Source organism: Anomaloglossus baeobatrachus, chromosome 3 (genome assembly GCF_048569485.1).
Source record: "Anomaloglossus baeobatrachus isolate aAnoBae1 chromosome 3, aAnoBae1.hap1, whole genome shotgun sequence".
NCBI classification, from domain to species: Eukaryota; Metazoa; Chordata; class Amphibia; order Anura; family Aromobatidae; genus Anomaloglossus; species Anomaloglossus baeobatrachus.
In genome coordinates this window covers 28,690,655-28,704,050 of record NC_134355.1, presented here as the reverse complement: position 1 = coordinate 28,704,050, position 13,396 = coordinate 28,690,655, and the positions used below count along the sequence as shown (strand labels likewise).

Here is a 13,396-nt window from a genome sequence, read left to right as displayed (position 1 = left end):
GATACAGAGTCCGTCTCTGAAGATGAGTCCTTGCCGGTTGAAGGAGCTCTGGTGCTGCCGGTCTGCCGGCGTTGCGAGCTACCTGGGCACTTTGCCAGTGCGTGCCCCGGGAATGGCCGGCCTTAAAGGAACCAGAACCCACCTTCAGTTGAAGTTTTAAAGTTGATATTCCCGGTTGTTTTGCCCCTGTTAAAGAGACAAGGCCGAGAACTTGCAGGCCAACCCAATAACTGTTGGGCCTTGTAAATAGCTCCTTGGACCACTCTTTCCCATCCACAGTCTCCGAAGAGGCTGGTTGGAGGAAGAACCTGCAGCAGAGGAGGCCGAGGTCCCGTCACCAAGGCAACCGGTGACTAACCTCCGAGGCCAGGGGTCCCCTGGACGTGGGGCCTCTGAGAGACTGCCGGGTATGGAACTTTGTACCCGGCCCGTTGTAGGCAATCCCCGGACCTGACCCCGTTCCTGGACTGGGGAAAAGGGGTGCTGACCTGGTTCTTAGAGGCAGCATCAGGGCCAGGTTTGCTTGGGTGGGCAAATGGAAGGACCCAGTCTCGTCCCGTTCCCGTTAATAAAAATGTTTATAATATTTGCAACAGTTAAAGTAATTTGCCTCCCGCAAGGGAAGAAGTTAAGCATGCGTAAATTGTATAAATGTTAATATACTCGTAACATTGTTTTATTCTTTTACAGTTCAAAAGCAACAAAAATAAACCGGTGGTGGTCGGACAGCCCGCTTACAGTCTGTATTAAACCAAGGGGGAATGTGATGCCCTGGACTAGCCAGGTAGTCACAGGTAGGCCCTTGCACAAACACCCGTCCCTTAAAAAGGTGTCAGCACCCACCCTTAAAAAAACCTAGTCACCTCCCTCAGGGTTTGATGGGCACACCAGGAGGGGCGGAGCCAGGCGGTTGTCACGCCCACCGAGGAGTCCACAGGCTCGGAGGCAGGAAACACAGCAGATTGGAGTTGAGTTTTGGAGTGTGAGGAGGTCAAGTGCAGAGGCAGACCTGTGCCCAGGTCTGCCACAGTCTGTCTGACAGGTGTCTGGGTCGGAGTCCAGTCACCTCTGGCTAGGAGGCATATGGTGGCCTCAGCCTGCAGGAGCCAGGAAGACGGCTCGGTGGAACCGTAAGGGACCAGGGCAGGGTAGTGGCCCGCCAGTACCGAACCGGGGAACCGACTGGAAACCGGAGCACAAAGAGGGGTACTCAGACCCTGAAACTCGGTCCAGAAACCAGTTAATTAACTGATTGAGGTCTGGACTTTAGGTCCTTTCCCACCCAAGTCCCGACTTAAGACAACAGCCCAACGAGGGGGATAGAAAGCCACCGCACAGGCAGAGAGATCCCACAGGCCAGCGTCTGTGGGTAAACTGGCTCTCCCGGCAGTACAAAGTCGGGGAGCAGGCTCCCGTTGCTGAAGCACAGGCAGTCCACAATTACAAGGTGCAGGAGAAAGGCGGAGACCACTAACCTGAATAAGGGACCAACTGCAGCCGGCTGTGGGTACCGACCACCATCTTTCTGGTTTACCAAAGACTCTTGTGCATCTTTCATAGTGAGTACAACTGTGCCTTCGGGCCACGCATCGCACCGCATCGCCAAGCACCAACATACCAGTCCCAATCAGTCCCCGGGGCCATCACCCCTACCCACGGAGGGGTTAACACCTTTGCTGCGCAACATCTCCCCCGGGCGGCTAGTCAACGGCAGCGGTGGTGTCCACATTCACCACAACCCGTGGGTGGTGTCACGAACTTACCAAAAACCACGGCTCCGGCCGTGACCCTAACCCCTTCAAAGCGCCAGCCCCTTTCAGAGCGAAGTGATCCCCGGTCCGGAGGCACTCGAGCCACCCACCGAAGAGCCAGGATCTGAGCGGCTCGGCTGTAGACGAGCGCGGGGTGGTACACCTAGACCTGGTCTTGGAGGACGGGATTCATCTGAGTCTAATAACCGGTCCGGGACTGAAAGCACGGTGGGGTACAGGACTCTAGGTCGAGGAGTAACTTCAAGCAACCCGGCAATTAACCTGCAGAGGATAGGGACTTTATGGACTGTCCCCAAGTAGCTCAGAGATCAGGGGCACTAGCGCAACGAGGGGGATAGGGCTTTCCAACCCACACAGCAAACAGAAATCCCAAGCGTGAGCCCTTGAGAGCGCAGCTCCACTACTAACAAGTAGGGAGCGGGCCCGGACAGCTCTAAGCCAACGGGCCACCAGAACACTTCTAATTTGTGCACGGAGGCAGGCTCTGGATCACCCGGCAGTACCAGAGGGGACGGATACCTGGAAGAGCTCCCCCAAGAGGACAGCGGCACCCAGAGACTTGCTTTACCTTGTTGTCAGAGTCTGCTTTGCGGCCGCTTCATCACCAACACTGCCTGAGTGAGTACGTGGTCATCCCCTACTCCCCACCGGCCCTGCGCTCCCCTGCTCCAACACCATCCAGAGTCCCGGGGCCTCCCCTACCCGTGGAGGGAACGTCATCTGGCTGCCCCACTCCATCTTCCCCGGGTACTCCCATCAGCAGCGGCGGTACTCCCCCTTACCGCGAACTACAGGTGGCGTCACAAACTCTAACATCCCCTGTAAATACCCCCTTTCCATTTGAAGTGGCCGCGAGCCCCCAGGTCCGGAGATCCTCGAGCCACAGCATATCCCGGATCCGAGCGGTTCGACCGCTGCACGGGCGGCACATATACATGTCAATGGGGAGCTGTCACACTGAGTTTAGCTCAAAACTCATAGAATCATAGAATCATAGAATATTAGAGTTGGAATAGACCTCCTGGGTTATCTAGGAGTGTCATGGCAGCATCAGACGCTGATCACACTCATGAGTCTGACACTCCTCACTATGGTTTCTAGGGGGGCCTCTGAGTTACACAGGTAGGGTTGGGTGTCTACTAGCTGTGTGCTCATTAATGGTCGGGCTAACAATAGTTAATCTCCGCTACTCTGCTGCTTACATCTGGACCACATGTGGGAAACGTAGCACAGTTACTCCTGGCCTTTTTAAGATGGTGAAATCTGTCTTCCTATGCCGACTATTGCTTTTGCTATTCTGGTCCATGTGCTGTGTGTCCCACTTTGCTGGAGATTACATTGCGTGCAACTTGGAGTTGTAGAGTTTTGGTTTCCCCTGTTTGTCTACCACTGTTGGTGTTCTTATGCTCCGGTCCCGCCCCCCCACCTGGGGTACGAAAGGAGGGGGTTCTAGATCAGGGCTTTTCTACAATGGCTCTGTAAGTGGCCACAGCTGCTCTATAATATTTCAACAAGCTTTATTTGGATGATAAACCTGAACAGGGATCGGACATACAGTCAAAAGTCTGTGTTCAATGTTCAGCAATGTCCGGTCCGGCCCTCAAACTTTACAGTTCGGGTTCACTCATCCCCTATCATTGTACACACTGGACAGAGCATCAGAAGCATCTAACAGATCATTTGTGAATCATCCCATATGAGATAGACCTTAGGTGTAAATAAATAACTGTTCCCAGTGTCACCCACAAATGGGGTTGTCTTATTCTAGTCAAGTAGGGCATAAGAGATTGTCAAAAGATGGACCCACTTCTGGGCCAGACTGGCTTTTATATAATCTTCATCATTCTAAGGGCTTACCCTATCAGCATTTATTCCCTGTCCTGGCATTGATTGTTTACTTAACAAATAAAACATCTTTGTATTAAATGTACATTACAATTTTTAGATTTTTGACTTATTTTTAAGCATGGTGTTACTATTTGCAATGCTGACAGAAAGGTCTTGAAACACTTTGAATCTCCTATATAGTTAGAGCCACCACTAGGGGGAGCTCACTGGACGGCAATACACCATTGAGTTCATCTGTATATATCTGACTTTAATAATCGTTCTCCGTGGTGGTTGTAAGCAGCTGTATTGTACAATTTACCCTATGGCACTGTATTGTTCTATAGGTAAGTAATTTCTATATTATGTGTGTGGAGGGGTGATAATAATGAGATATGGCATCCATTGCATTTCTTCACTTTTAGAGCATAGATACATTCCATCTCTACTATTTATATTCTGAACCATAGATTGATTCACAATTTTACTTTCTCTTGGCACATCTACTGTACACTTCCCAGATTTTTCCCAGATATGTAGTATTTATATCTATTCCACTTACTTCGCATAGGCTTTTTCCAGGAGGGAACTCCAGAATTCATTAGACGTTTTGGATTTTGCAAAATTTGGTTTGCCATCCACGGTAGGCAGCAAATCATCCATAACCAAATTCACCCATTCTCCAAACTGCCAGAACTGCAAGAAGAGAGAAGTTACTCTTGATATACAAGTATGTACATTGAACATGTTCTGTTAGTGCTGACAGTTGGGTTAACTGTTGGCCCAAACTGTCTTCCGATAGGAGCCAGTACAACAATCAGCTCATGGGTCTCTGAAAATACAAATCTATATATATAATTTCCTTATTCTGTCTGTCTGTCTGTCTGTCTTGCTCCAAAATTGTGTCCTTACGGTGACACAAAGCTGATTGGCCGCTGGGCTCGCCATGGCCCCGCCCCCCCGCACGGATTGGCCGCTCGCCTCGCCTTGGCTCCACCTCCCCACGGATTGGTCGCTCGCCTCGGCCTGGCCCCGCTCTCCGCATGGATTGGCCGCTCGCCCCGGCCCTCCGCACGCATCGCCAGTAGTGATGAGCGAGTACTAAAATACTCGGGAGCTCGAGGCTCGGGCCGAGCATCTCAAAATACTCGTGTACTCGGCCCGAGCACCGAGCCCAATGTTATCCTATGGGAGACCCGAGTATTATTCTGAAATGACCCCCGGCAGCATGTAGAAACCATAAAACTGTAAATTAAAAAAAAAACCGTGCGTGTGTGTGTAAGCGTGCATATATATATACACGCGGAGTGGAGTGCGGGAGGGGCCGTAGCCGAGCGGGGAAGTGTCGGGCTAAAGGCACGGTCACGCTGTGCGGGCTGGCCAATCACTGCAATTCCACAACAGGGCTGTGGCATTGCAGTGGTCTGCCAGCCAATCCCTGCATAAGGGATGGCTCTAAAAAGAGCGCCAACATGAAGACCACGAGTACAGCACGAGTATCGCGAGATTACTCGGTCCCCGCCGAGTAGCCCGAGTACATTGATACTCGTGCGAATACCGACTAGTAACAAGCATACTCGCTCATCACTAATCGCCAGACATAACCTTGCGCTGCTGGGATCGTGACGGAGCCGGTGTACGCTGGTAACCATTATACACATCGGGTAACTAAGGTCCCTTAGTTACCCGATGTGTATCATAGTTACCAGCGTACACCGGCTCCCGGTACACATGTGCAGGGAGCCAGAATTATACTCCTCTCCCCCCAGGACTACTCCTCCTATTACAGTCCTCCTATTATACTCCTCTCTGAGTATAATAGGAGAACTATTATAGCATGGGGGATGGAGCACGATGGGGTGCGCAGCATGAGGGATGGAGCACAATGGGGAGTGCGCAGCATGGGGGATGGAGCACGATGGGGTGCGCAGCATGAGGGATGTAGCACGATGGGGGGGTGCGCAGCATGGGAGATGTAGCATGATGGGGAGTGCGCAGCATGGGGGATGGAGCACGATGGGGAGTGCGCAGGATGGAGGATGGAGCACAATGGGGAGTGTGCAGCATGGGGGATGTAGCACGATGGGGGGTGCGCAGCATGGGGAATGTAGCACGATGGGGAGTGCGCAGCATGGGGGATGGAGCACGATGGGGAGTGCGCAGCATGGAGGAAGGAGCACGATGGGGAGTGCGCAGCATGGAGGATGGAGCACGATGGGGAGTGTGCAGCATGGGGGATGGAGCACGATGGGGAGTGTGCAGCATGGGGGATGTAGCACGATGGGGAGTGCGCAGCATGGGGGATGGAGCACGATGGGGAGTGTGCAGCATGGGGGATGGAGCACGATGGGGAGTGTGCAGCATGGGGGATGTAGCACGATGGGGAGTGCACAGCATGGGGGATGGAGCACGATGGGGAGTGCGCAGCATGGAGGATGGAGCACGATGGGGAGTGCGCAGCATGGGGGATGGAGCACGATGGGGAGTGCGCAGCATGGGGGATGGAGCACGATGGGGGGTGCGCAGCATCGGGGATGGAGCACGATGGGGAATGCGCGGCATAGGGGATGGAGCCCGATGGGGGGTGGGCAGCATGGGGGATGGAGCACGATGAGGAATGCACAGCATGGGGGATGGAGCACGATGGGGAATGCGCAGCATGGGGGATGGAGCACGATGGGGAATGCGCAGCATGGGGGATGGGGCATGATGGGGGGTGCGCAGCATGGGGGATGGGGCACGATGGGGGGTGCACAGCATGGGGGATGGAGCACGATGGGAGGTGCACACCTCCCCCCAACACACACACACACAACACACCACACACACACTGGGAACCACAAACACCGCCATACACAGACACCCACACACACAGACAACGCCGCACACACACAACACCCAACACACAAACACCGCGGCATACATAAATATAATACGCACATACTGCACAACACACACATTGCACAAAACATACCTCCCCCCAAAACACACCACACCCACACAAACCGCGCAACACACACACAACGCTACAGACACACAGCGCTCCACAGACAACGCAACACACGCAACACACATACAACACCGCTCTCACCCCCTGCCACACCCAGACAACACCCAGAACATGTATAGCGCCCTACACAAACACTTGGTAACTACACACAACAACAACTATATATATATATAACAAAAATCATACATGAACTACACAATACGTAAATTCTAGAATACCCGATGCGTAGAATCGGGCCACCTTCTAGTACAGCTATATTGTCTAAAGACAAGAAGATGAGTGGGTGCTCTTCTGGAAACAAGTTCCTTCTAAGCTGGGGCATAGCCATAACAAATACAGTCCCACCTATGCCTTGATGCCTGTTGGTTCCTAAATATCCTCTTACCAAATAGGAAAAGGCTGTATTATACTGTACATGGCTCACAGTGGGTGGAGGCTCCATTACACACTTTGCATTGTGATCCAAAAGCTTTACACTTTTAAGTCATTTACCTGAAAATTGAACACCCCAGTATAGTCCTTGTCAAAGGATTGGTCTAATGGAACCACACGGGCCAGGCAATCTGGATTTGTTGTGAGGCATGCAATGGATCCGACGAGCCAACAATCACCTGTATGAACGGAATAGGCAAAAGGTTATAGGGAACACCTACTTTTGTTCATATGGGATAACCCCCAAAAAATATTTATCAAGTAAAAGAAAAGGGAGGGTTAAGGCCCCGTTACATGCTACGATTTATCTGACGATATGTCGTCGGGGTCATGGTTTTTGTGACGCACTTCTGTCATTGTTAGCAACGTCGTTGCGTGTGACACCTACGTGCGACTCCGAACGATCGCAAATAGGATGAAAATCGTTGATCGTTGACACGTTGTTCAGTTTCAAAATATTGTTCGTCGTTTGGAACGCTGCAGACATATTGCTATGTTTGACATTCTGCAAATGATGAACAACATCCACATGACCGCCTTGTTAAAAAAAAAAATATCGCTGAACGATTTTGCGATGTTTGTGAGATCGTTACGAGTGACCACTACAAAACGACCTACGTGCGATGTCGGCAAATCGTATCAACGATCTGGGCGTGTCACATCGTTAACGAGATCGCGAGCGATGTCGCTGCGTGTAACGGGGCCTTTACACTGGTGGATCGGCACCGATCAGAGGAATAATAGAATTCTGTTCAGTATCTGAATGAAGCATCGATCACGCATGCGCAATACCACTGCGTCCAATCACTATGGGATTTACAAAGGTCCAATAAACCGGTAAATGGTATAAAAATGAAAATAAAAAAGGGAGTGATTGAGTGCGACAGACAGGCAAGAAATATATTCAGAACAATTTATGAAAAGAATAAGAGATATGCATTTCAACATCAGACTGACGACTTCCTCATTCCTGGTATGTATGTTAGTAATACAGTAGACAGAGATTAAATAGATAAAAAAGGAGGAAAATAAAAATCACGCACTGACATCATGGGCTCACCAGTCAGTGCATATAAATAATCTAATATATAAAGCGGAGTGTATGTACAGTATGTATGTTTGTGTGTATGTATGTGTGTGTGTGTGTGTGTGTGTGTATGTCCATTAAAGGAATCCACACCGTCGCATTTACAATCACGAATTTTTTTTTTTTTTTTTAGAAGGACAATACTTTTTATTTCTGTACATTTTATTTTCACTCTCGAGCCATGAGCTTCTGCTTTTTCAGCTTCTTCTGAGAGATCTTTTTCTTTTGAGCGACCTCCTCCTCTGGTTTGGGGACAATCTGCTCCTTTTCGGTCAGAATCATCTCAATGTGGCAGGGGGAGCTCATGTAAGGGTTGATGCGGCCGTGAGCGCGGTAGGTTCGTCTGCGCATCTTGGGGGCTTTGTTCACCTGAATGTGCTCGATGACCAGAGAATCCACATCCAACCCCTTCAGTTCAGTTCATTGCTCTCTGCGTTCTTCAACATGTGCAAGAGAAACTCTGCGCTTTTCTTGGGCCAACGTCCCTGTGTCCAGCCCCACTGCTTGGCCTGAGCACAGCAGCCAACGCCTCCATTGTAACGACGGAAGGGGACGCACTGCTTCTTCACGGTTACAATTTTTAAGTATTTGGTGGCCTTGCGGATGTGCATGCCCTTAATGGCCTGGGCAGTCTCACGAGTGTTCTTGAAGTGCACTCGCAGGTTGGAGCCCCGGGCCTTGCATGATTTTGTGGGGTTTTCCGGGTCGAGTGAGTAGCAGACCATTTTGAGATTTTACCTCAGGCCGCGCAGGAAGAGCCAATCACAACATTTTGCACAGACACTCCATGTGACTCAGGGAATGTCATAGACTATGTTTTGATAGGAAAATTTAACCCCGCAATTTAGTTTTTCACCATAAAACCTGCCTCCATGAAACTCAATGGAGCTGCGAGCTATAGGTTATTAATAGCAGCTGTGAGTGGTTGCTATAGGAACAAAATATATTGTTAGTATAAGAAGCTTATGTGTTAGGTAATAAGATGTCAGTGGGTGGATGGATGGAGAGAGAGACAGAAAAAGACAGACAAACATAGAGAGAGTAAGAGGCAGACAAGGAAAGAGACAGAGAGACAGAGAGACAGACAGTCAAAGAGACAGTCAAAGAAACAGACAGACAGTTAAAGAGACAGAGAGACAGACAGTTAAAGAGACATAGGCAGACAAACTCAGACAGACTGGGAAAGATACAGGCAGACAGGGAAAGAGACAGATAGAGACAGGGAAAGAGACAGAGACAGGGAAAGAGACACAGACAGGGAAAGAGACACAGACAGGGAAAGAGACACATACAGGGAAAGAGACACGGACAGGGAAAGAGACACGGACAGGGAAAGAGACACGGACAGGGAAAGAGACACGGACAGGGAAAGAGACACGGACAGGGAAAAAGACACGGACAGGGAAAAAGACACGGACAGGGAAAGAGACACGGACAGGGAAAGAGACACAGACAGGGAAAGAGACACAGACAGGGAAAGAGACACAGACAGGGAAAGAGACACAGACAGGGAAAGAGACACAGACAGGGAAAGAGACACAGACAGGGAAAGAGACACAGACAGGGAAAGAGACAGGGAACGAGACTGATGGGGAATGAGACAGACGGGGAACAAGACAGATGGGAAACGAGACAGATTGGGAAAGAGACAGACAGGGAAAGAGACAGACAGGGAAAGAGACAGACATGGAATGAGACAGGCAGGAAAAGAGACAGAGAGACAGACAGTCAAAGAGACATAGGCAGACTGACTCAGACACACTGGGAAAGATACAGGCAGACAGGGAAAGAGACAGACAGAGACAGGGAAAGAGACAGGGAAAGAGACAGAGACAGGGAAAGAGACACAGACAGGGAAAGAGACACAGACAGGGAAAGAGACACGGACAGGGAAAGAGACATGGACAGGGAAAGAGACACGGACAGGGAAAGAGACACAGACAGGGAAAGAGACACAGACAGGGAAAGAGACACAGACAGGGAAAGAGACACAGACAGGGAAAGAGACACAGACAGGGAAAGAGACAGATAAAGAAAAAGACAGGGAACGAGACTGACGGGGAACAAGACAGACGGGGAACAAGACAGACGGGAAACGAGACAGATGGGGAAAGAGACAGACCTGGAATGAGACAGGCGGGGAAAGAGACTGACAGACACAGAGATGGAGAGAGACTGAGATTGAGACTGATACAGAGACAGAGAGATAGACACAGACAGACAGACATGGATAAAGACAGAGACACATGGATAGAGACAGACACACAGACAGACAGAGACAGACAGGGAAAGAGACAGACACAGAAAGACACACACAGAGACAGACAGGTAAAGAGACAGAGAAACAGACAGACAACCACAGAGACAGCAAACAGACAGATAAATAGAGACAGACACAGAGACACACAGAGAGAGACACACAGACAGACACACACAGACAGACACAAACAGACAGAGACTGGGAGAGAGAGAGACAGTTACTATCCTGGGCAACAACGGATACTACAGTTAGTCTAATATATAAAGCTGAGTGTATGCATGTGTGTGTGTGTGTGTGTGTGTGTGTATGTCCACTAAAGGAATCTGCACCGACGCATGTACAAACATGAAATATTGCACAGACACCCCATTTGACTCTGGGAATGTCATAAGGGTGCTATCTGGTGCAGTAAAGAAACATGTAGCAGCACAAGAGAGAAAAAGCTACTGCACATAGAACAGATGCACACCAAGCTATTTAAATGAGACAGACACCTTTATTATGTACCAAAAACAAATATCAAAAACACTTAAAATTTGTACAATAGACAAAGAAAAAAAGGGAGGGTCAGTTCACCCTGAGAAACCCCAATCATGACATGTAAGGTAAGACAACAATAATGATCACTATGATATGTAACCCTGTGCCAACATGCAATGTAGAGTATAAGGGGTTGGAAAACAGCAAGCTGAAACCCAAATACTGATCAGGCCGTGTCCCATCAGTAAACCAAAATGCGGAGGTAGAAAAAAATGATGTGAACTTGTATGCATCAAAAAACACAATTGTATGAAAACGATCTCAATTATACTGATACACCAGAGATAATGGTCTAAGGGTTAAAGATGTAGCCACACAGGGCGCAGCCATGCGGAGTATCACAGAGGGGAAACCTGTTATGTATATGTGGCGCCCCAGGACCTGGTCGCCACAACAGCATTGCCCTCCCAAAGGGTTAATGCTGAGCCTGGAGGTAATTGGGAGATCTATTGGCCAGTAAGTTAACACCCAACACAGTTCTCCCTCCAGACAGCAGAGGGAGCTCTGAACCTGGAATTTCGGGGAGGATTCCTTAAGTCTGGCTGGAGGGAGGAAGTAGTGGTTAGTCTGTAGACAGGAGTGAAAGAGGACAGACGGAGAGTAGTGCTGCCTTGTAGAACTGGGGCCTAGAGCTGGAATAGCTTGGCCCAGTGAAGCAAGAGGTGCAGAGAGGCACAGAAGAGACTCGGACATCGGAGTCTGTGGTTGCCAGGGCATAAAATCCATCCCTGGTAGCCGAATCCGGAGGGCAGGAGAGCTGCAAGCCCCCTGGCCCAGAAGTAATCTGAAGGTACAGCTGCATTCCAAGGGCCCGGTGTGGACTCCAGCAGAGAAGCACCAGAGAGGGCCTGCGCAGTCTACCACACAGAAAAAGGGACGAACCACCAGTCCCAGCAGCAAGAGGGCAATTGCGAACCCAAAGTGCAGTGTCCTAAAACAGCAAAGAAAGATTAGGGAGTAGGCCTCATACTCAACTGGCCAAAGATCACCCCAGGCACTTCCAGGCCGGCCGGACCATCTTTACCATCTGTGACGGTCTCCCTGGACTAAAGTTCTGCCGAGTAAAAGAGGAGAAGGTAAAGAGACTACCGTTTGTGCCTGTTTCTTTCATTGCTTGTCGGCCCTGCACCGTGTTAGTCACACAACACCATAGACTTCCACAAGCACCAACTGTGTCCCGGGGCACCGCTCCACCTGTGGGGAGCAGTATCACCATTGCTGCCACTTCATCACCCCGGAGGCCTTACACAGCAGCGGCGGCTTAATAGCCGCATACCACAGGTGGCGTCACGAACACAAACTTAAAGTCGTCAGCCACATATTCTACTGACACCCACCAGGGCCACGGAGCCGGGCCCAGCCACCACTGACTACCACCGGACTAGTCCGGCCCGGCACCGGGTGTCCCATAGCCCTGGGGTGGGCGAGTCAACTTTTGGCGTCACGAACAGGATTTCGTGCCCGGTCACACCGGGTACTGTGCACCTGCAGGAATTGTGCTTAAAAGACTGTGTACTGTCTGCAAACCGCCGCCGCCATTAGCCTCGCCGAGCGCAGGAAGAAGGGGGGCGTGCCTGACAAAGAGCGCGAAGGGAGCGCGCCATCAGAGCAGAGCACTGTTAACCCCACGCGACCCGGAAGGAAATTTGAAAAGTGAACGGAGCCTGGTAAGGTTCACTAAGGGGGAGGAAGGTGTCCGACTCAGAGGGAGAGCAGGTGGCTGCCATAGCCCGAGACGCCGCAGCACCAGCCGAAGCAATCCCAGTCGCCGTCGCCCCAGCCCCCGCTGCAGCGCTGGTAATGCCGATCACAATGCCGTACATCCCGGGAGCGGAATGGCTACCGCAGTACTCCGGGGAGTCCCATACCTTGAGCGACTTCAGGGAAAGCCTGCACAGCTTGTTCCGGGTGTATCCTCTGACTGAGAGCCAGAAGGTGGGCATATTAATGGGACAGCTAGCCGGCGCAGCCCAGCGTGAAGTGAAGTCCTGGCCTGATACAGATAAAGGGACAGTAACCCAGATATTGGCCAAGCTAAAGAGTACTTTTGACACCCGCACCGCAGCAGAGATAAAGATGAGATTCTTTGGGTGCAAGCAACGGGCCACAGACAGCATAAGGGACTATGCCTTAAACTTGCAGGAGGCCCTGAAAGCAGTTAAACAGGTGGACCCGGAGAGTGTACGTGAAGAACACAAACTCCTAACTGAGCAGTTCATAGAAGGGCTCCTGTCAGATGCCCACAGGACACAGCTGCGTATCATGGTCCTGCAGAACCCTGCTCTGGACTTTGCAAAGTTTAAGGACCAGGCCATCCGGGTACTGAGAGAATCTACACCGAATGACCCAGTATCCCTCCGGCCTCTTGCTATCACGTACCCCGGGGTGGTGCCTGCAACACGAGCCGCTGCAGGGGCTGACGCGCAGTCCCTGGATAAGGACCCTACTGCAGAGCTCAGACAGCAGGT

General features: G+C 50.8%; 1 protein-coding gene across 1 annotated transcript in view; it reads right to left on the bottom strand.

Moving 5' to 3' along the window:
* LOC142295958 (calpain-2 catalytic subunit-like) overlaps window positions 1-13,396 on the bottom strand; it is a 109,120-nt gene that overhangs the window by 62,458 nt on the left and 33,266 nt on the right. The window contains exons 3-4 of the mRNA XM_075339097.1: window positions 7,102-7,220; window positions 4,162-4,295 (exon numbers count right to left, since the gene is read on the bottom strand). Coding sequence (XP_075195212.1) covers window positions 4,162-4,295; window positions 7,102-7,220 — 253 coding nt within the window. The remainder of the gene's footprint in view (window positions 1-4,161; window positions 4,296-7,101; window positions 7,221-13,396) is intronic.